This window comes from Cherax quadricarinatus, chromosome 24 (assembly GCF_038502225.1).
Source record: "Cherax quadricarinatus isolate ZL_2023a chromosome 24, ASM3850222v1, whole genome shotgun sequence".
Lineage (NCBI taxonomy): Eukaryota > Metazoa > Arthropoda > Malacostraca > Decapoda > Parastacidae > Cherax > Cherax quadricarinatus.
In genome coordinates this window covers 949,390-974,234 of record NC_091315.1, presented here as the reverse complement: position 1 = coordinate 974,234, position 24,845 = coordinate 949,390, and the positions used below count along the sequence as shown (strand labels likewise).

The following is a 24,845-nucleotide window of genomic DNA, read 5'->3' as shown; positions in this document are numbered from 1 at the left end:
GAATTCGTAGTTTGGAAGTTAGGAGGAGGTGCGGGATTACCAAAACTGTTGTCCAGAGGGCTGAGGAAGGGTTGTTGAGGTGGTTCGGACATGTAGAGAGAATGGAGCGAAACAGAATGACTTCAAGAGTGTATCAGTCTGTAGTGGAAGGAAGGCGGGGTAGGGGTCGGCCTAGGAAGGGTTGGAGGGAGGGGGTAAAGGAGGTTTTGTGTGCGAGGGGCTTGGACTTCCAGCAGGCATGCGTGAGCGTGTTTGATAGGAGTGAATGGAGACAAATGGTTTTTAATACTTGACGTGCTGTTGGAGTGTGAGCAAAGTAACATTTATGAAGGGATTCAGGGAAACCGGCAGGCCGGACTTGAGTCCTGGAGATGGGAAGTACAGTGCCTGCACTCTGAAGGAGGGGTGTTAATGTTGCAGTTTAAAAACTGTAGTGTAAAGCACCCTTCTGGCAAGACAGTGATGGAGTGAATGATGGTGAAAGTTTTTCTTTTTCGGGCCACCCTGCCTTGGTGGGAATCGGCCGGTGTGATAATAAAAATAAAAATATATATATATATATATATATATATATATATATATATATATATACACCTACCATCTGACTTACGACCTGCTTGACTTACGACCACTCGACTTACGACCGTGTTTTTTATGCCAAATTTCTGGGAAATAAACAACTATTTGTGTTGTACACAGTGTTTATCCTAAACCTTACAGTATAAAATACAGTACTAACAACATAAAAAGTAAAGTAAAACATGAAATACCAAAATAAAACAATAAAATAAAGTCATTACAAAAATGTTTTGTTGATATTCAGTAGTAAAGTTCGACTTACAACCATTTCGATTTACGACCGGTTTCTCGGAACCGAACTCGGTCGTAAGTCGGATGGTAGGTGTATATATATATTATTATTATTTTTTTTTTATTATCACACTGGCCGATTCCCACCAAGGCAGGGTGGCCCGAAAAAGAAAAACTTTCACCATCATTCACTCCATCACTGTCTTGCCAGAAGGGTGCTGTACACTACAGTCTTTAAACTGCAACATTAACACCCCTCCTTCAGAGTGCAGGTACTGCACTTCCCATCTCCAGGACTCAAGTCCGGCCTGCCGGTTTCCCTGAACCCCTTCATAAATGTTACTTTGCTCACACTCCAACAGCACGTCAAGTATTAAAAACCATTTGTCTCCATTCACTCCTATCAAACATGCTCACGCATGCCTGCTGGAAATCCAAGCCCCTCGCACACAAAACCTCCTTTACCCCCTCTCTCCAACCTTTCCTAGGCTGATCCCTACCCCGCCTTCCTTCCACTACAGACTGATACACTCTTGAAGTCATTCTGTTTTGCTCCATTCTCTCTACATGTCCGAACCACCTCAACAACCCTTCCTCAGCCCTCTGGACAACAGTTTTGGTAATCCCGCACCTCCTCCTAACTTCCAAACTACGAATTCTCTGCATTATATTCACACCACACATTGCCCTCAGACATGACATCTCCACTGCCTCCAGCCTTCTCCTCACTGCAACATTCATCACCCATGCTTCACACCCATATAAGAGCGTTGGTAAAACTATACTCTCATACATTCCCCTCTTTGCCTCCAAGGACAAAGTTCTTTGTCTCCACAGACTCCTAAGTGCACCACTCATCAATTCTATGATTCAACTCATCTGGTTTCAAAGAAAGCTTCTAGTCCCAGCCCTTTGGTAAAAATGTGAGAAACATATAATTTATGAAAAAGTTTGTAGAAAAATACAAAGGTGGTGGTGATAGAGTGGAAGCAGTTGTGATAGTGGTTGATGGTGGTAGAAAGTAGTAGTGATGGTGGTAACAGTTGTAATAGTGGTAGGTCATAGTGATGGTGGTAGAGGGTTCCTTCTTTAGTGATTCAGCGATTCTACCAGCTCCTCCAATGTTGTTGGAGTTATATAGGGCTACAGAAAACACCGCTGCCTCAGCTGCTGCTTCACCACCATTATGGACGGCTTACTCTCAGTGGCCCTTATATACCCAACAACAACACAACACAACACCTCTTGTGACATACGTAATGACTTATTGTATTCATTCTAGAGTATATTCCATGTTTCTATGTTATTAATATTGTTTATTATGACATATTAGTTGAATTGTGATAGATAAATAAGCCGTACAGTTGATATTAGTGTCATATTCTCCAACAATAAACTTGCCATCCCTCCCTCATACAAACAAGTCTTCAATAAGAATATAAGAAAGGAGGAACTCTGCAGTAGGCCTGTTGGCCCATACTAGGCCAGTCCTTTACAATCCTTCCCACTAAGAACATCACAATGGAAGAACACTGCAGGTCTACTGGCCCATACAGGGCAGGTCCTTTACAATCCTTCCCACTAAGAACATCACAATGGAAGAACACTGCAGGTCTACTGGCCCATACAAGGCAGGTCCTTATCAAAATGACCTCTACCCAAAGCTACCCAAGAATTTACTCCTGTACCCAATGACACAAATCAAACTCAGCTTCTCCCACTCATATATTTGTCCAATCTTTTCTTAAAGCTACCCAAGGTCCTAGCCTCTATCACCCTACTGGTAAGTGTGATGTTAAATAAGAACATAAGAACTTAAGAAAGTAGGAACACTGCAACAGGCCTGCTGGCCCATACTAGTCCAGTCCTTCACAAATCCAACCCACTAACAGAACAAATACTACCCAAGCAATAAGCTCAGGTGCAAGTCCGACTCAAATCCAACCCCTCTCACTCGTGTATTTATCCAACCTAAATTTGAAACTTCCCAATGTTTTAGCTTCAATCACCCTACTAGGCAGACCATTCCACTCACCAACTACCCCTATTACCAATTTCATTTATACATTTTATTAGTGCCTAGAGTCCTTATGGAAGGGGATTCCCCTTCCAAATAATCTCTCTTCCCTCTCTCCTCCTCCCTGTCTTCCATTCATCAACAACAGCCTTCAATAAAGGTAACTGTCATGTTGAATGTTCATTCTTTTGTGCATGTATATCTATCTTTTAGGTAAAAAAAAATTGTTGTTGATACTTCTGGGTGTCTGGAACGAATTAATTGGATTTACATTATTTCTTATGGGGAAAATTGATTCAAAAAATCGTCCATTTCGATAATAGTCCCACTTCCAGGAACGGATTAAGGATGATAATTGAGGGACCACTGTATGTCATGCCGAATATGTAAAACTGGTCAATTAGCAAGAACTCATTTAAAATTAAGTCCTTTCTGAAATTTTCTCTTATACATTTAAAGATATATTTTTTTCATTAATGTTAATGTAAAAAAATTTAATTTTGCACCAAAAGAATCTTAGAAAACTTACCTAACCTTATTATAACAAGAGCAATTTATTTTAATCTAACCCAACTAAATACATTTTAGATTTTTTTACAATAATTTAATAGCAAACAAACACAGTGAAATATGTTTTTTTCGTTAAGTTCAGAATGATTTTGGCGAAATTATTGCATACACAAATTTTTACTTGTCCTATTTGGCAAGATGAACGTTGCTATTTAAGCCAAAATCGCAAGTTCTGCTTATTTGGCACAACATATATATATATATATATATATATATATATATATATATATATATATATATATATATATATATATATATATATATTATACATATATATATATATATATATATATATATATATATATATATATATATGTATATATATATATATATATATATATATATATATATATATATATATATATATATATATATATATATATATATATATATATATATATGTATAAATATACAGTGGTCCCTCAATAATCGTCCGGCCTGAAAGTCGTCCATTTTGGAAATAGTCTCATTATTTCATCTAAACATTGGCTCGCAAATGGTCCATTAACTCGCTAATCGTCCTGCATCTGGGATGCGTACTCACGCTCTGAGCTGCCTAGGCTTGTCTTCCCAGCCAGTGTGCCATTGTTTATCAGTGAGTGATGGTCCCCTAAGATAAGATAAGATAAGATTTCATTCGGATTTTTAACCCCGGAGGGTTAGCCACCCAGGATAACCCAAGAAAGTCAGTGCGTCATCGAGGACTGTCTAACTTATTTCCATTGGGGTCCTTAATCTTGTCCCCCAGGATGCGACCCACACCAGTCGACTAACACCCAGGTACCTATTTGCTGCTAGGTGAACAGGACAACAGGTGTAAGGAAACGTGTCGAAATGTTTCCACCCGCCGGGAATCGAACCCGGGCCCTCCGTGTGTGAAGCGGGAGCTTTAGCCACCAGGCCACCGGGCCACCTCACTTGTTCCTACGAAATATTTCATAATATTCCATTGATTTTAGTGCTTGCAAGTGCTAAATAAGCTACCTTGGCTCCAAAGAAAGCTTCTAGTGCCAGCCCTTTGGTAAAGAATGTGAGAAAAACATATAATTTATGAAAAAGTTTGTAGAAAAATACAAAAGTGGCGTTGGTAGAGTGGAAGCAGTTGTGATAGTGGTTGATGGTGGTAGAAGGTAGTAGTGATGGTGGTAACAGTTGTAATAGTGGTAAAAGGTCATAGTGATGGTGGTAGAGGGTTCCTTCTTTAGTGATTCAGTGATTCTACCAGCTCCTCCAATGTTGTTGGAGTTATATAGGGCTACAGAAAACACCGCTGCCTCAGCTGCTGCTTCACCACCATTATGGACGGCTTACTCTCAGTGGCCCATATATACCCAACAACAACACAACACAACACCTCTTGTGACATACGTAATGACTTATTTATTCATTCTAGAGTATATTCCATGTTTCTACGTTATTAATATTGTTTATTATGTCATATTAGTTGAATTGTGATAGATAAATAAGCTGTAGAGTTGATATTAGTGTCATATTCTCCAACAATAAACTTACCATCCCTCCCTCACACAAACAAGTCTTCAATAAGAACATAAGAAAGGAGGAACTCTGCAGTAGGCCTGCTGGCCCATACTAGGCCAGTCCTTCACAAATCCAACCCACTAGCAGAACAAATGCTACCCAAGGAATAAGCTCAGGTGCAAGTCCGACTCAAATCCAACCCCTCTCACTCGTGTATTTATCCAACCTAAATTTGAAACTACCCAAGCCATAGCTTTTAGAACATAAGAAAGGAGGAATGCTGCAATAAGTCTGTTGGCCCATACTAGGCTGGTCCTTCACAAATCCAACCCACTAACAGAACAAATGCTATCCTAGCAATAAGCTCAGGTGCAAGACCGACTCAAATCCAACCCCTCTCACTTTTGTATTTATCCAACCTAAATTTGAAACTACCCAATGTTTTAGCTTCAATCACCCTACTAGGCAGACCATTCCACTCATCAACTACCCCTATTGCCAATGTTCATTTATACATTTTATTAGTGTTTTACATTTATTTGGCATTCTTTTCTGCATGTAAATCTATATTTATGCTAGGGAAGTGACCCCTGAAGTGACCTAGAGTCCTTATGGAGGGGGATTCCTCTTCCAAACAATAACCTCTCTTCCCTCTCCTCCTCCCTGTCTTCCATTCATCAACAACAGCCTTCAATAAAGTTAACTGTCATGTTGAATGTTCATTCTTTTGCGCATGTAAATCTATCTTTTAGGTAAAAAAAAAAATTGTTGTTTATACTTCTGGGTGTCTGGAACGAATTAATTGGATTTACATTATTTCTTATGGGAAAAATTGATTCGAAAATCGTCTATTTCGATAATAGTCCCACTTCCAAGAGTGGATTAAGGACGATAATTGAGGGACCACTGTATCTTATTCTTTTTAGTAATTATTACAGGAAAAGGGGTTACTAGCCCATTGTTCCCAGCATTTTAGTTGACTTTTACAACGCGCATGGCTTATGGAGGAAAGATTCTTATTCCACTTCCCCATGGGTATAAAAGGAAAAGTAATAAGACCAAGAACTATTAAGATAAAATCAAGGAAAACTCAGATGAGTGTGTATAAATAAACATGTACATGTATGTGTAGTGTGACCTAAGTGTAAGTAGAAGTAGCAAGACATACCTGTAATCTTGCATATTTATGAGACAGACAAGACACCAGCAATCCTACCATCATGTAAAACAATTCAGGCTTTCGTTTTACACTCACTTGGCAGGACGGTAGTACCTCCCTGGGTGGTTGTATGAGGAGTATGGAAGAAGTGAATGTTTTCAGATACTTGGGAGTTGACGTGTCGGCGGATGGATTTCTGAAGAATGAGGTTAATCATAGAATTGATGAGGGAAAAAAGGTAAGTGGTGCATTGAGGTATATGTGGAGACAAAAAACGTTATCTATGGAGGCAAAGAAGGGAATGTATGAAAGTATAGTAGTACCAACACTCTTATATGGCTGTGAAGCTTGGGTTGTGAATGCAGCAGCGAGGAGGCGGTTGGAGGCAGTGGAGATGTCCTGTCTAAGGGCAATGTGTGGTGTAAATATTATGCAGAAAATTCGTAGTGTGGAAATTAGGAGAAGGTGTGGAGTTAATAAAAGTATTAGTCAGAGTGCTGAAGAGGGTTTGTTGAGGTGGTTTGGCCATTTAGAGAGAATGGATCAAAGTAGAATGACATGGAGAGCATTTAAATTTGTAGGGGAAGGAAGGTGGGGTAGGGGTCATCCTCAAAAAGGTTGGAAGGAAGGGGTAAAGGAGGTTTTGTGGGTGAGGGGCTTGGACTTCCAGCAGGCGGGCGTGAGTGTGTTCGATAGGAGTGAATGGAGATGAATGGTATTTGGGACCTGACGGTCTGTTGGAGTGTGAGCAGGGTAATATTTAGTAAGGGATTCAGGGAAACCAGTTATTTTTATATAGCCGGACTTGAGTCCTGGAAATGGGATGTACAATGCCTGCACTCTAAAGGAGGGGTTCGGGATATTGGCAGTTTGGAGGGATATGTAAAGGCCTCTCTATGGTAGTCTGGCTAGACGAGTACTTCTTGTCTGACTGATCTACGTTTCGAGTGAGTCCAGAAAGTTTGAGTTTTTGTGTATCTTTATACGTATATGCTTCTAAGCTGTTGTGTTCTGAGCACCTCTGCAAAAACAGCGATTATGTGTGAGTGAGGTGAAAGAGTTGAATGATGATGAAAGTATTTTCTTTTTAGGGATTTTCTTTCTTTTTGGGTTACCCTGCCTCGGTGCATGACGGCCGACTTTTTGAAATATATATATATATATATATATATATATATATATATATATACATACAGTGGTCCCTGAATAATCGTCCGTAATCCGTTCCTGGAAGTGGGACTATTATCGAAATGGACGATTTACGAATCAATTTTCCCCATGAGAAATAATGTAAATTCAATTAATCCGTTCCTGACACCCAGAAGTATTAAAACAAAAATTTTTTTTACATGAAATATAGATGTAGTACATAAACAATACAGTGGCACATGATGAATTAAACATTAACAGAATAACACTTACCTTTATTGGCGATTCTTCTTTGTGTATGGAAGACTGGAGAAGGAGACTGATTGGATGAATTACTGTTTGGAAGGGGAATCCCCTTCCATCAACACCTTGGGTACCAATTGCTTTTCTGGGGTTACTTCTCTTCTCTGTTTCTTAATGCCACTAGGACCACCTTGAGAGTCACTGGAGTCCTGTCTCGCAAAAAAACTGTCCAGAGAGCTCTGTTTCTGGCGTCTCTTTAAAACTTCCCTAAAATGGGCCAAGACTCTGTCACTGTACAAGTTGCCGATATGGCTTGCAACATTCTTCTCTGGGTGATGTTTCTCCATAAATCTTTCCATCCTACCCCACATTTCAAAAATCTCCTTAATTTCTGAAGAAGGCACCTTCCTCCATCTCTCTTCCTCCTCCTCTGCAGCAAGATTCAGAGCTGCCATCTGTTGCTGCTCCTGCTGAAGCTCTTGCAGCTCCTCAGTGGTTAGCTCTTTGTTGTGGTCCTCCACCAACTTTTCCACATCCTCCAAACTCACATCCAACCCCATGGAAGCCCCCAGTGCCACAATGGATTTAACAACTGACATAGGCTCATCAGGGTCAGCCCCAAACCCTTCAAAATCCCTCTTGTGGACACAATCTGGCCACAATTTTCTCCAAGCAGAGTTCAAAGTCCTGGTAGTCACTCCCTCCCTATAAGGCTTACACAATGGAGAATACTGAAATGTTCTTTCCAAAAATCTCGTAGGGTCAAGTGAGTGTCTGAGGTCACATTCAAGCACCTTTCAAACATTGCTTTGGTGTAGAGTTTTTTAAAGTTTGCAATGACCTGCTGGTCCATGGGTTGGAGGAGAGGAGTGGTATTCGGGGGCAAGAACTTTACTGTGATGAACCCAAACTCCTTCAGAATTAGGTCATCCAAGTTTGGAGGATGAGCAGGTGCATTGTCCATTACTAGCACGCACTTGAGATCCAATTTCTTTTCCAGGAGGTAATTCTTCACACTAGGGCCAAACACTTCGTTGAACCACTCTACAAAAATTTCCCTCGTGACCTATGCCTTACTATTAGATTTCCAAAACACACACAATTTACTCTTCATAACATTGTTTTTCCTGAACACTCTGGGATTTTCAGAATGGTACACTAGTAATGGCTTCACTTTGAAATCCCCACTAGCATTAGCACAGAATATTAGCATCAGCCTGTCTTTCATAGGCTTGTGTCCTGGCATTGCCTTTTCCTCTTGTGTAATGAAGGTCCTCTTTGGCATTTTCTTCCAAAAGAGGCCTGTTTCGTCACAATTGAACACTTGTTCAGGTTTCAGTCCTTCACTGTTTATGTACTCCTGGAATTCATGCACATATTTTTCAGCCGCCTTGTGGTCCGAACTGGCAGCCTCACCATGCCTTACCACGCTGTGTATGCCAGTACGCTTCTTAAATCTCTCAAACCAGCCTTTGCTAGCCTTAAATTCACTCACATCATCACTAGTTGCAGGCAATTTCTTTACCAAATCGTCATGCAACTGCCTAGCCTTTTCACAAATAAGCGACATCATAAGACTGTCTCCTGCTAATTGTTTCTCATTTATCCACACCAATAATAACTTCTCAACATCTTCAAGTACTGATCTCATTTTTGTCAGCATATTTACCCCCTTTGCAACAACAGCGTCCATGATTTCCTTTTTCTTGGCTATGATGGAAGATATGGTTGTACGGGATTTGTTATACATCCTGGCCAGTTCACCCACACGTACGCCACTATCATATTGTTCAATGATGTTTTTCTTAAATTCAATCGTATTTCTCACCTTCTTTACCAAAGGCTTGGCACTAGGAGCTTTCTTTGGAGCCATGGTAGCTTATTTAGCACTTAAATAACTTGCAAGCACTAAAATAAATGAAATATTATGAAATATTTCACTGGAGCACGTGAGGGGACCGTCGCTCACTTGTAAACAATGGCACACTGGCTGGGAAGGAAAGGCTGAGGCGGCTCGAGGCCACTCAGACCGTGCATACGCGTCTGGGACGAAGGGCTATTAGCGAGTTACCGGACCATTTCCGAGCCAATATTTTGACGAAAAAACAGGACTATTTCTGAAATGGACGACTTTCAGGCTGGACAATTATTGAGGGACCACTGTATATATATATATATATCTATATATATATATATATATATATATATATATATATATATATATATATATATATATATATATATATATATATATATATTTATATATAATTTTGTGCTGAATCGCCGAGTTTGGCCAACTAGCACAATTAGCTGAATTAGTAGAATGAAAATTTGCTTTTGCCATAATTCAGTGGAAATCAGTCTGAACATAACGAATAAAACATATATCAATGATCTGAAGCAACATTAAATAAATTTAGACTCATCTATGATAAAAAAAATTTGCTAATTTAAGTTAGGTTAGGTGAGGTTTCTAAGTTAGGTTCAGTTCAAAAATAAAAATCTTTATCATTGTCAATGAAAAAATTATCTATCATTCTGGAAAAAAAAATTTGGGAAAAAAGTCTAATTTTCAGGGAGTTTGGCACATCCGGTAAGTTCAGGTTATTAAGCACAACATATATATGTACTGTGAGGTATATGCTGAAAATTCATAATGAACGAATGTAACAATTCCATGGAATTCCCTGGCCTCCATGAGCATCTCCAGATAGATGACTCAAGTCAAGAGCTTTTCATTGAAATCTACATAAACATGCAGTCAAGAATGTTAACATGCCCAAACAATTAAAAAAAAATGCATATCAAGCACTTAATGAAGAGATATTCAGAAAGCTCAATTATGAGTGAAATGTCTAAACTAAAATCTATTTCTGAACTGTCTCTCTTCACATATCAACTTGTTGTAAAGGTCACCAATCCTTGACGGGAGACTTGTACTCACCCCTAAGCTTCTGGTGAGACCAACGATAGCATGCTTGGTGGAGGTGTAGACAGGTCCCAGAGGTGTTGCCTTAAGACCTGCAACACTGGAGATGTTGACCACAATGCCCCCACCACCGCCCTTGTTCACGCCCATCCTTTCCAATGCCAGCAGCGTCCCCCGCATGCACCCACCCTGAAACACACATAGTAATATTGTTTGTACCATGGAATAAACAATCAATGGGCCAGTCTAACTAGAATCTATCTGAACAGAGTTTCGGAAGGTCAACGTACCCCATGGCCCAGCCCACAACCAGGTCTCATTTCCCCGTATTTCTGTTCCAACATCTTAGCTTAGCCATCCAGAGGAAAAATGCAGGCTTCTGAAGAGCTGGAGGGGATTCATAATCTGAATTTTAATTAACACATAGCTAATCAATTCTAAAACTAGAAGGCTAGTATTCTAAATTTAAAAAAAAATAATTTCTTTTTGGAATTTCAAGGGTATTATGAAGCATAATATCAATGTTAAGGTCAAGGAGTCTCGCACTTCATCATTACTGCTGAAATAATTTCAAAACTTCACAACTCGGCTAATTATATTGTAATAAAGTGCCTGGTGGGATAAACCTTTTCTTAATAAATATAGCCTCTCCTCACTTAATGACGGAGTTCCATTCCCAAGACCATGTCAGTAAACGAATTCATCGCTATGTGAGGAGCATGCTACAATGGTAGCGGGTTTGTGTTGTCCATCTTTGATATTGTTTTAATGTCACCTCTGCACTATTTACAACATTTACCTGGAGAGAGTTCCGGGGGTCAACGCCCCCGCAGCCTGGTCTGTGACCAGGCCTCCTGGTGGATCAGAGCCTGATCAACCAGGCTGTTACTGCTGGCTGCACGCAATCCAACGTACGAGCCACAGCCCGGATGGTCAGGTACCGACTTTAGGTGCTTGTCCGGTGCCAGCTTGAAGACTGCCAGGGGTCTATTGGTAATCCCCCTTGTGTATGCTGGGAGGTAGTTGAACAGTCTTGGGCCCCTGACACTTATTGTATTGTCTCTTAACGTGCTAGTGACACCCCTGCTTTTCATTGGGGGGATGTTGCATCATCTGCCAAGCCGTTTGCTTTCGTTGTGAGTGATTTTCGTGTGCAAGTTCAGTACTAGTCCCTCTAGGATTTTCCAGGTGTATATAATCATGTATCTCTCCCGCCTGTGTTCCAGGGAATACAGGTTCAGGAACTTCAAGCGCTCCCAGTAATTGAGGTGTTTTATCTCTGTTATGCGCACCGTGAAGGTTCTCTGTACATTTTCTAGGTCAGCAATTTCACCTGCCTTGAAAGGTGCTGTTAGTGTGCAGCAATATTCCAGACTAGATAGAACAAGCGGCCTGAAGAGTGTCATCATGGGCTTGGCATCCCTAGTTTTGAAGGTTCTCATTATCCATCCTGTCATTTTTCTAGCAGCTGCGATTGATACAATGTTATGGTCTTTGAAGGTGAGATCCTCCGACATGATCACTCCCAGGTCTTTGATGTTGGTTTTTCGCTCTATTTTGTGGCTGGAATTTGTTTTATATACTCTGATGAAGTTTTAATTTCCTGGTGTTTACCATATCGGAGTAATTGAAATTTCTCATTGTTGAACTTCATATTGTTTTCTGCAGCCCATTGAAAGATTTGGTGCCATTGTACCATATTCTACCATATGGTACCATTGTATCATATGGTACAATTGTATCATGTGCCATTATACCATTTTGTACCATATGGTACCATTGTACCATATGGTATAATTGTACTATATGGTACAATTGCACCCTATGGCACCATTGTACCATATAGTACTATATGGTACCATTGTATTCAACACAATAACCGCACTAATATTTTCATCATTTTGTTTACAATAAACTTGTAAACAAGTTTTGTAAGCAATATAATGATAAACAAATTAGTGCAGTTATTGTGTTGAATACAATGAGTGTACACTTATACAATATACATTATACTGGTCTCATAGGCCATAAATGTTATTAGAAAAAGAAAAAAATTAGAAAAGACAAGAAAAAAGTATAAAAAACATAAAATAAAAAAATGGGATTTTGCGGAAGTCACTGATGTTGCCGCCACCCGGTCATTTTGGGTCAACTTCCCGCCGCTGTATCTTGGTAAGTACTGATCAGAATTTTTTTTTTTGGGGGGTTTTATTACCTTCACAAAAATATTATCTTTAATTCTGTAAGAAAAAATAATTTTTTTTTTCAAAATTTCTTGGACTCTGGGGCATCACTTCAGATTTTGGCCTTAGACCCTGAAAGGGTTAAATTCCACTTCACATTGTTTGGTTGGTTCATTGTGTTTAAAGCCTCTCAATTATATGAGTGTCATTTAGGCTGTAGGATAACTGCCAGGCATAATTACTTTAAAACTGATTGACATTGTAAAGATGAAGTTATATTATTTGAATTCTATGTTTAATATAATTGTCTTAATGTAACAATAAACATAATGCTTATATTTAGTAATAAAGCAATGTATATTAATAATGTTTATATGAAGAGACAGTAATACAAAACTACATTAACAGTTTTATTTGCAATAATTAATAGGAGGGGGACAAGAAATTTAGTGGTGACAATAAATGTATAAGCATGAAAGCTTTATGGAGTCCCTATAAACAGACTGCATTAGATAAATCAGCAGTCTGCGACCGCTACTTGCCCTATTTCAGTCATTAATTACGGCTCGATTTTTTAAATATTAAGTTGGCATTACAGTACTGAAAATATAGTGCTATTTTGCTATAAAAATGGCTAAAAACATAATAAACCTAAGGAAATCAACCAAACTTAACCTAAATTGATCTAGGGTAGCTTAACCTGACGCCATACTCCAGTATGGGCCTGAAGTACATTGTGAACATAGTCTGGAAGATTGAGACACTTATGCAACATATGGGAATTTTTATAGATTCCCATATGTTGCATAAGTGTCTCCATCTTCAACTTGTCGATTTTAAACCATTTATCACACAGAGTCTTGAACTATTCTTTACTAAGGTATCGGAACACTATTCTCAGGTTTGCTAGGGTGGCCCGGTGGCCTGGTGGTTAAAACTCCTGCTTCACACACGAAGGGCCCGGGTTCGATTCCCGGCGGGTGGAAACATTTCGATACATTTCCTTACACCTGTTGTACTGTTTACCTAGCAGCAAATAAGTACATGGGTAGCAAATAAGTACATGGGTGTTAGTTGACTGGTGTGGGTCGCATCCTGGGGGACAAGATTGAGGACCCCAATGGAAATAAGTTAGACAGTCCTCGATGACGCACTGACTTTCTTGGGTTATCCTGGGTGACTAACCCTTCGGGGTTAAAAATCCAAACGAAATCTTATCTAGGCACCCATATGCTGCAGCAGTTATCTGGTTGATATGTATGTATGTGTGTGTGTACTCACCTAGTAGAGGTTACAGGGGTCGAGTCCTAGCTCCTGGCCCCGCCTCTTCACTGGCCGCTACTAGGTCACTCTCCCTGAACTGTGAGCTTTATCATACCTCTGTTTAAAGCTATGTATGGATCCTGCCTCCACTACATCGCTTCCCAAACTATTCCACTTCCTGACTACTCTGTGGCTGAAGAAATACTTCCTAACATCCCTGTGATTCATCTGTGTCTTCAACTTCCAACTCTGTTCCCTTGTTGCTGTGCCCCATCTCTGGAACATCTTGTCTTTGTCCACCTTGTCAATTTCACTCAGTATTTTGTATGTCGTTATCCTGTCCCCCCTATCTCTCCTGTCCTCCGGTGTCGTCAGGTCGACTTCCCTTAACCTCTCCTCGTAGGACATACCCCTTAGCTCTGGGACTAGTCTTGTTGCAAACCTCTGCACTTTCTCTAGTTTCTTTATGTGCTTGGCTAGGTGTGGGTTCCAAACTGGTGCCGCATACTCCAATATGGGCCTAACGTACACGGTGTACAGGGTCCTGAATGATTCCTTATTAAGATGTTGGAATGCTGTTCTGAGGTTTGCTAGATGCCCATATGCTGCAGCAGCTATTTGGTTGATGTGTGCTTCAGATGTGCCTGGTGTTATACTCACCCCAAGATCTTTTTCCTTGAATGAGGTTTGTAGTCTCTGGCGCCCTAGACTTTGCACTTGGTGGGGTTGAACTCCAGGAGCCAATTGCTGGACCAGGTCTGCAGCCTCTGCAGATCCCTTTGTAGTTCTGCCTGGTCTTCGATCGAATGAATTCTTCTCATCAACTTCACGTCATCTGCAAACAGGGACACTTCGGAGTCTATTCCTTCCGTCATGTCGTTCACAAATACCAGAAACAGCACTGGTCCTAGAACTGACCCCTGTGGGACCCCGCTGGTCAAAGGTGCCCACTCTGACACCTCGCCATGTACCATGACTCGCTGCTGTCTTCCTGACAAATATTCCTTGATCCATTGTAGTGCCTTCCCTGTTATTCCTGCTTGGTCCTCCAGTTTTTGCACTAATCTCTTGTGTGGAACTGTGTCAAACGCCTTCTTGCAGTCCAAGAAAACGCAATCCACCCACCCCTCTCTCTCTTGTCACCATGTCATAGAACTCCAGTAGGTTTGTGACACAGGATTTCCCATCCCTGAAACCATGTTGGCTGCTGTTGATGAGATCATTCCTTTCTAGGTGTTCCACCACTCTTCTCCTGATAATCTTCTCCATGACTTTGCGTACTATACATGTCAGCGACACTGGTCTGTAGTTCAGTGCTTCATGTCTGTCTCCTTTTTTAAAGATTGGGACTACATTTGCTGTCTTCCATGCCTCAGGCAATCTCCCTGTTTCGATAGATGTATTGAATATTGTTGTTAGGGGTACACATAGCACCTCTGCTCCCTCTCTCAGGACCCATGGAGAGATGCTATCCGGCCCCATTGCCTTTGAGGTATCTAGCTCACCCAGAAGCCTCTTCACTTCTTCCTCAGTTGTGTATACTGTGTCCAGCACTTGATGGTGTACCCCACCTCTCCGTCTTTCTGGAGCCTCTTCTGTCTCCTCTGTGAACACTTCTTTGAATCTCTTGTTGAGTTCCTCACATACTTCATGGTCATTTCTTGTTGTCTCTCTTCCTTCCTTCCTTAGCCTGATTACCTGGTCCTTGACTGTTGTTTTCCTCCTGATGTGGCTGTATAACAGTTTCGGGTCAGATTTGGCTTTTCCTGCTATGTCGTTTTCATATTGTCGTTGGGCCTCCATTCTTATCTGTGCATATTCATTTCTGGCTCTACGACTGCTCTCCTTATTCTCCTGGGTCCTTTGCCTTCTGCAATTCTTCCCTTCCCTAGCACACTTTGGGTGAACCATGGGCTTATCCTGGCTTTTTCATTATTCCTGTTACCCCTGGGTACAAACCTCTCCTCAGCCTCCTTGCTCATGGTTGTTACATATTCCATCATCTCATTAACTGGCTTCCCTGCCAGTTCTCTGTCCCACTGAACCCTGTTCAGGAAGTTCCTCATTCCCGTGTAGTTGTCTTTCTTGTAGTTTGGCTCAATTTGCCCTGGCCTTCCTGCTTCCCCCTCCACTTGCAGCTCTACAGTGTATTCGAAGCTTAAAACCACATTATCGCTGGCCCCCAGGGGTCTTTCATATGTGATGTCCTCAATATCTGCACTACTCAAAGTGAATACTGGTTCATCCTCTCCTCTCTCTCTTGTAGTGTCCCTTACGTGTTGGTATATAAAGTTTTCCAGTACCACCTCCATCATCTTAGCCCTCCATGTATCTTGGCCCCCATGTGGCTCCAAGCTCTCCCAATCGATCTTCTTGTGGTTAAAGTCACCCATGATCAGAAGCTTTGTCCTGCATGCATGAGCTCTTCTGGCCACTGCAGCCAGTGTGTCAACAATCGCTCTATTGCTCTCATCATACTCTTGCCTTGGCCTCCTGCTGTTCTGTGGTGGGTTATACATCACTGCCATTACCACTTTGGGACCTCCAGAGTGAAGCATTCGTGATATGTAATCACTTGCTTCTCCGCTGTCTTCTCTCTCCAGCTCATCAAAATTCCATCGATTTTTGATCAACAGTGCCCCTCCTCCACTCCCTGTTCCCTCTGTCTTTCCTCAGGGTCTGGTATCCCATTGGAAAGATGGCATCTGTTATCATACCTGTAAGCTTGGTTTCTGTGAGAGCTATGACGTCCGGTGATACCTCTTTGACTCTTTCATGCCACTCCTCCCACTTATTTGTTATTCCATCAGCATTTGTGTACCATACCTTTAGTTTTCTCTCCAATACTGTGGTTTGGGGCACCTGTGAGGGTGGGAGACCTGGTAGTGTACTGTGGGATTCTATAACTGGGTGTTGGGTGGAAGCTGTGAGTAAGGTTTTTAGTTTGTGTTGGGATGGTGTGATAGGTTGAGGGGCTCTGAGGATGGTTCTTTGTGTGTTTGCCCTTGCTGCTCAGGCCTGCTCTGATTGACCTCTGCTGGTTCCGTCCTTGTCACCTTGCCTAGCTTCTTTTGCTTTTTTTTGTCCTCTCCCTCAGCTGCTGTTGTTCTGTTTGTGTTCTGTCTCTGTCTAGGAACACCCTCTTGTACTCTGCTGAGTACTTCTACCATGGTTTCTCTTGGAGGATCCTGTTCCACACTGTTTCTGTCCTGAGAATCAGCTTAATCGGTTGTTTTCTCCCCTTCAAGTTCCCCCCTATTCTCTGAAAATTTACAATCTCATCCATGTCTTTTTCACCTATTTCTGTGATGATGTTCTCAATCTCCTTTCATTCTGCCTGCCGTCTTTCAGTGTGTGTCCTTTCCTCTCTCTCCTGAAGCCCATGGATAAACACTGATTTTGCCCTTTCCTCCTCCCATTGCCTCTCCTTCTGTGACTCTGGTTCCTGTCTGTACGTGCTCATTCTGTGTGTGTGTGTGTGTGTGTGTGTGTGTGTGTGTGTGTGTGTGTGTGTGTGTGTGTGTGTGTGTGTGTGTGTATACTCACCTAATTTTACTCTCCTAATTGTGGTTGCAGGGGTCGAGATAAAGCTCCTGGCCCCACCTCTTCACTGATCACTACTAGGTCCTCTCTCTCTCTGCTTCCAGAGCTTTGTCATACCTCGTCTTAAAGCTATGTATGGTTCCTGCCTCCACTACATCACTTGTTAGGCTATTCCACTTCCTGACGACTCTATGACTGAAGAAATACTTCCTAACATCCCTATGACTCGTCTAAGACTGCAGCTTCCAATTGTGACCCCTTGTTTCTGTGTCCTCTCTCTGGAACAACCTGTCTCTGTCTACCTTATCTATTCTGTGCAGTATTTTGTATGTCATTATCATGTCTCCCCTGACCCGCCTGTCCTCCAATGTCGTCAGTCTGATTTCTCTCAACCTTTCTTCGTAGGACATACCCCTGAGCTCCAGAACTAGCCTTGTTGCAAACCTTTGCACTTTCTCTAATTTCTTGATGTGTTTGCCCAGGTGTGGGTTCCAAACTGGAGCTGCATACTCCAGTATGGGCCTGATGTACACAGTGTACAGTGTCTTGAACGATTCCTCACTAAGGTATCAGAACGCTATTCTCAGGTTTGCCAGGCGCCCGTATGCTGCAGCAGTTATCTGGTTGATGTGTGCCTCCGAAGACATGCTTGGTGTTATGGTCACCTTAAGATCTTTCTCCTTGAGCGAGGTTTGCAGTCCTTGGCCACCTAGTCTATACTCTGTCTGCGGTCTTTGCCCTTCTCCGATCTTCATGACTTTGCACTTGGCAGGGTTGAATTCAAGAAGTCAGTTGCTGGACCACGTGTCCAGCCTGTCCAGGTCTCTTTGAAGTCCTGCCTGGTCTTCATCTGATTTAATTCTCCTCATTAACTTCACATCATCTGCAAACAGGGATACCTCTGAGTCTATCCTTTCCATCATGTCATTCACATATACCAGAAATAGCACTGGTCCTTGGACTGACCCCTGTGGGACCCCGCTCGTCACAAGTGCCCACTGTGATACCTCATCCCATACCATGACTCATTGTTGCCTCCCTGTTTACCTGGAGTTTACCTGGAGAGAGTTCCGGGGGTCAACGCCCCCGCGGCCCGGTCTGAGACCAGGCCTCCTGGTGGATCACAGCCTGATCAACCAGGCTGTTGCTGCTGGCTGCACGCAAACCAACATACGAGCTACAGCCCGGCTGATCCGGAACTGACTTTAGGTGCTTGTCCAGTGCCAGCTTGAAGACTGCCAGGGGTCTGTTGGTAATCCCCCTTATGTGTGCTGGGAGGCAGTTGAACAGTCTCGGGCCCCTGACACTTATTGTATGGTCTCTTAACGTGCTAGTGACACCCCTGCTTTTCATTGGGGGGATGGTGCATCGTCTGCCAAGTCTTTTGCTTTCGTAATGAGTGATTTTCGTGTGCAAGTTCGGTACTAGTCCCTCTAGGATTTTCCAGGTGTATATAATCATGTATCTCTCCCTCCTGCGTTCCAGGGAATACAGGTTTAGGAACCTCAAGCGCTCCCAATAATTGAGGTGTTTTATCTCCGTTATGCGCGCCGTGAAAGTTCTCTGTACATTTTCTAGGTCGGCAATTTCACCTGCCTTGAAAGGTGCTGTTAGTGTGCAGCAATATTCCAGCCTAGATAGAACAAGTGACCTGAAGAGTGTCATCATGGGCTTGGCCTCCCTAGTTTTGAAGGTTCTCATTATCCATCCTGTCATTTTTCTAGCAGATGCGATTGATACAATGTTATGGTCCTTGAAGGTGAGATCCTCCGACATGATCACTCCCAGGTCTTTGACGTTGGTGTTTCGCTCTATTTTGTGGCCCGAATTTGTTTTGTACTCTGATGACGATTTAATTTCCTCATGTTTACCATATCTGAGTAATTGAAATTTCTCATCGTTGAACTTCATATTGTTTTCTGCAGCCCACTGAAAGATTTGGTTGATGTCTGCCTGGAGCTTTGCAGTGTCTGCAATGGAAGACACTGTCATGCAGATTCGGGTGTCATCTGCAAAGGAAGACACGGTGCTGTGGCTGACATCCTTGTCTATGTCGGATATAAGGATGAGGAACAAGATGGGATCGAGTACTGTGCCTTGTGGAACAGAGCTTTTCACCGTAGCTGCCTCGGACTTTACTCTGTTGACGACTACTCTCTGTGTTCTGTTAGTGAGGAAATTATAGATCCATCGACCGACTTTTCCTGTTATTCCTTTAGCACGCATTTTGTGCGCTATTACGCCATGGTCACACTTGTCGAAGGCTTTTGCAAAGTCTGTATATATTACATCTGCATTCTTTTTGTCTTCTAGTGCATTTAGGACCTTGTCGTAGTGGTCCAATAGTTGAGACAGACAGGAGCGACCTGTTCTAAACCCATGTTGCCCTGGGTTGTGTAACTGATGGGTTTCTAGATGCGTGGTGATCTTGCTTCTTAGGACCCTTTCAAAGATTTTTATGATATGGGATGTTAGTGCTATTGGTCTGTAGTTCTTTGCTGTTGCTTTACTGCCCCCTTTGTGGAGTGGGGCTATGTCTGTTGTTTTTAGTAACTGTGGGACGACCCCCGTGTCCATGCTCCCTCTCCATAGGATGGAAAAGGCTCGTGATAGGGGCTTCTTGCAGTTCTTGATGAACACAGAGTTCCATGAGTCTGGCCCTGGGGCAGAGTGCATGGGCATGTCATTTATCGCCTGTTCGAAGTCATTTGGCGTCAGGATAACATCGGATAGGCTTGTGTTAATCAAATTTTGTGGCTCTCTCATAAAAAAATCATTTTGATCTTCGACTCTCAGTCTGGTTAGCGGCTTGCTAAAAACTGAGTCATATTGGGACTTGAGTAGCTCACTCATTTCCTTGCTGTCATCTGTGTAGGACCCATCTTGTTTAAGTAGGGGCCCAATACTGGACGTTGTTCTCGATTTTGATTTGGCATAGGAGAAGAAATACTTTGGGTTTCTTTCGATTTCATTTATGGCTTTTAGTTCTTCCCGCGATTCCTGACTCCTAAAGGATTCTTTTAGCTTAAGTTCGATGCTTGCTATTTCTCTGACCAGTGTCTCCCTGCGCATTTCAGATATATTGACCTCTTTTAGCCGCTCTGTTATTCTTTTCCGTCGCCTGTAAAGGGAGCGCCTGTCTCTTTCTATTTTACATCTACTCCTCCTTTTTCTTAGAGGAATAAGCCTTGTGCATACATCGAGTGCCACCGAGTTAATCTGTTCTAGGCATAAGTTTGGGTCTGTGTTGCTTAGTATATCTTCCCAGCTTATATCGGTTAGGACTTGGTTTACTTGGTCCCACTTTATGTTTTTGTTATTGAAGTTGAATTTGGTGAATGCTCCCTCGTGACTAGTCTCATTTTGTCGGTCTGGGGCTCCACGCATACATGTCTGAACCTCAATTATGTTGTGATCTGAGTATATTGTTTTTGATATGGTGACATTTCTTATCAGATCATCATTGTTAGTGAATATGAGGTCTAGTGTATTCTCCAGTCTAGTAGGCTCTATTATTTGCTGGTTTAAATTGAATTTTGTGCAGAGATTTAAAAGCTCGTGTGAGTGTGAGTTTTCATCAGAGCTGCCTCCTGGTGTTATTTCTGCAACAATATTATTTGCTATATTCCTCCATTTTAGGTGCCTTAAGTTGAAATCCCCCAGGAGCAAGATGTTGGGTGCAGGAGCTGGAAGATTTTCCAGACAGTGGTCAATTTTTAACAGCTGTTCCTGGAATTGCTGGGAAGTTGCATCCGGAGGCTTGTAGACTACCACAATGACTAGGTTTTGGTTCTCGACCTTTACTGCTAAAACTTCCACTACGTCATTTGAGGCATTAAGCAGTTCTGTGCAAACAAGTGACTCTGCAATGTACAGGCCAACCCACCCCTTTTGCCTGTTCACTCTGTCACATCTGTATAGGTTGTAACCTGGGATCCATATTTCGTTGTCCAAGTGATCCTTTATGTGGGTCTCAGTGAAAGCCGCGAACATTGCCTTTGCCTCTGCAAGCAGTCCACGGATGAAAGGTATTTTGTTTGTTGCTGGCTTTAGACCCTGTATATTTGCAAAGAAGAATGTTATCGGACTGGTGGTATTGTTGGTACTGGGGGGGGATTTTTTTTCCGGCATTAGTATCTGTATCTGTTGGTTTGGAGTGGAGGCCATCGACTGTGGTTCCACTCCAGGAATGACTGGATTTGGTGTACGATTTCTGCCATTTCCTGCCAGTTTTTTTTCCTTCCTGGCACTAAAAAACCTCTCCCTCTTGAGTGGCTGTGGCTACCCAGGTTTTCCCATGGCCTGGATGTTTTGTATCTTTTTGTCCCATTTAGATGGTATGCCTGGCAATTTAAGTTATAGCACAGTCTTTCCTGTACTGAAGAGGTACACATTTCAGGGTGAAAAAGCTTACAGGAAGGGAGTTTGCATTTTCCTGTTGTCATATGGACATGACATTTTCTAGGGTGGTCATAGTTGCATGTCCCATCTGTTTTTCCAGATTTCCCATGCCAGCAGATACCAAGTGCATAGTATGTGCACAGGCTTGGTTTCCGTTTGCCTTGGGTTTCTGTGACTGTATTCCCTGTTGGTGCATGTTTCCCTGTCTTATTCCTATCCTCCCTAGCACCAACAATGGAGCTCCCACCAGTTGTTTTTGGTAATTTATCCTCACTATTGCTATTGGAGTCCTCTTGTTTGCTATTTCCTGCGGTATTTCTAGTTTGCAATATTGGTTTTATCTTATCTTTGACTACACTTGTTTCCCTACTATGGCTCCTGTCCTCTATGAGGTCATTTATATGTATTCCTTCCTGCGTATAATTCCCGACTACCTGGACAAAATCTCCAGCTTCACCATTACTGTCTCCCAGGACAGTATCTCCAGCTTCACCATTTCTGTCTCCCAGGACAGCACCTCCAGCTTCACCATTACTGTCTCCCAGGACAGCACTATCAGCCCCACATTTACTGACTACCAGGACATCACCTCCAGCCTTACAGTTTGTGACTACATGGCCAGTATCAAGGGCAGTACCATTCAGCCCAGACTTTTTATGTTCCCATCTGTTGTAGAAAGCTTCCAGGTTTTCTATGAAAGCAGCTTTGATGTTGTCCTCTTTTAATACCCTTGTGATTTTAGTCCACAGATTTTCCTCATTTGGGCATACCCAAAAACACTTCTCTGTTTTAATACTGCTTGTAGCTAGTTCTGGGATATCTGCACAAGGAGCGTGACACCAATTTCCACAAAAATGACAATTTATCCATGTGGAAGCCCGTTTGTTTGACTGACCACAGACTACACACAGCTTCATAATGATGTGAATGGTTGATTTACTGCAATTCTACTAGCAACCTCTTGAATATTATATTAATAACCTTAAATGAAGCTCTAGCTATTTGTATTTCTGTTTCTAACTCTTTTTGTATATTGGACAGCTTACCGTCACGTTCCTGATTTTTAATGTTTGTGTTTATAAGGGCGCCTACAAACCCATCCGTTTACAGTCTGCTTTATTGTCCAACGAAACTGTTTGAAACCAGTCCCGGGTTCGGACCAGTCAAGGGTTCGGACCAGTCAAGGGTTCGGACCAGTCAATCTGCTCTGATCAGTGGGTCACTTATTTAAAACATACTGGTCGGTGATTTGAGCTAACACATGAAGGATCTACTGGAAATTATCTACCCGAGTAATATGTGATTTGACTGATACAAAAGTATAACTTGCGTGTTGAAGAGCCGGTGATATCTGGCAGCTCCTACAATGACGTACAGTCGACCTCTTTGTTTATCAATCGCTGTATCTGGCTTTTCTATTTTTGTTTTTTCCGTCTCCACCACAATAAATGCTATATTATCACTATAGTTGACTGGTGCAAATTTTGGAGGAAGGACGCTTTTTCTGTAGTAATAATTGCTTCTCGTTGTGTATATTGCGACCGCTGGTAACTACAGGTTATATGAAATTCACAGTAACGTCTGGTATTTCAAGAAAAAGAAACTAATGAAAGTCACTCCACTCCACTAAGTACCATTATAATACTGGTTAGTTGCTACTACAACACTGTATTCTGCTATTCACTGGTATCACTAGATTATATGCGAGTACACTAGCAAGCCAGGAAGATTATTAAAAACAGCTGACCTGTGGTAAGTTTCTGGCGACTTCTGGCACCTGCCTCTATAGGCTTATCACTTCATTTACAAATTCACCTGTTTTCAAATGACACTTTAGCCTTTATCATCAATATACTAGGGAGCCACTGTAGTATACACTATACACTATGTATACTCAATGCTTTCAGGGAGACTTTCTTTCCTCTGACACAAAGTTCAATTATTATTATTTTTTCCACACGGGAAACAGGCCTATGATTCCCCTCTGGCAGTAAACTCTGCTAGGTAATGCACACTAATTCTCCTTTTTTGACTCAGTATATAATGTTTTCCGCCCAAGATTGGTTCCAGGTGCCCTTCCTGTTATACGTGCCTGATCCTCTAGTTTCTACACTAGCCTCTTGTGGGGAACTGTGTCAAAGGCCTTCTTGCACTCCAAGAAAATGCAATCAACCCACCCCTCTCCCTCATGTCGCACTTCTGTAACTTTGTCATAGAACTCCAGAAGGTTTGTGACACAGAATTTGCCTTCCATGTATCCGTGCTGATTATTGTTTATAGTCTTGTTCCGTTCCAGGTGCTCCACCACTCTCCTCCTGATAATCTTCTCCATGACTTTGCACAAAATTCAATTTAAACCAGCAAATAATAGAGCCTACTAGACTGGAGAATACACTAGACCTCATCTTCATTAACAATGATCTGATAAGAAATGTCACCATATCAAAAACAATATACTCAGATCACAACATAATTGACGTTCAGACATGTATGCGTGGAGCCCCAGACCGACAAAATGAGACTAGTCACGAGGGAGCATTCACCAAATTTAACTTCAATAACAAAAACATAAAGTGGGACCAAGTAAACCAAGTCCTAACCGATATAAGCTGGGAAGATATACTAAGCAACACAGACCCAAACTTATGCCTAGAACAGATTAACTCGGTGGCTCTCGATGTATGCACAAGGCTTATTCCTCTAAGAAAAAGGAGGAGTAGATGTAAAATAGAAAGAGACAGGCGCTCCCTTTACAGGCGACGGAAAAGAATAACAGAGCGGCTAAAAGAGGTCAATATATCTGAAATGCGCAGGGAGACACTGGTCAGAGAAATAGCAAGCATCGAACTTAAGCTAAAAGAATCCTTTAGGAGTCAGGAATCGCGGGAAGAACTAAAAGCTATAAATGAAATCGAAAGAAACCCAAAGTATTTCTTCTCCTATGCCAAATCAAAATCGAGAACAACATCCAGTATTGGGCCCCTACTTAAACAAGATGGGTCCTACACAGATGACAGCAAGGAAATGAGTGAGCTACTCAAGTCCCAATATGACTCAGTTTTTAGCAAGCCGCTAACCAGACTGAGAGTCGAAGATCAA

The 24,845-nt window shown here is 41.9% G+C and overlaps 1 protein-coding gene across 1 annotated transcript in view; it reads right to left on the bottom strand.

Annotated features, from left to right (window-relative positions):
• Positions 1-24,845, bottom strand: part of LOC128692676 (15-hydroxyprostaglandin dehydrogenase [NAD(+)]) — a 60,589-nt gene that overhangs the window by 6,706 nt on the left and 29,038 nt on the right. Inside the window, exon 4 of the mRNA XM_070088150.1 lies at positions 10,372-10,545. Within this exon, the coding sequence (XP_069944251.1) occupies positions 10,372-10,545 (174 nt within the window). The remainder of the gene's footprint in view (positions 1-10,371; positions 10,546-24,845) is intronic.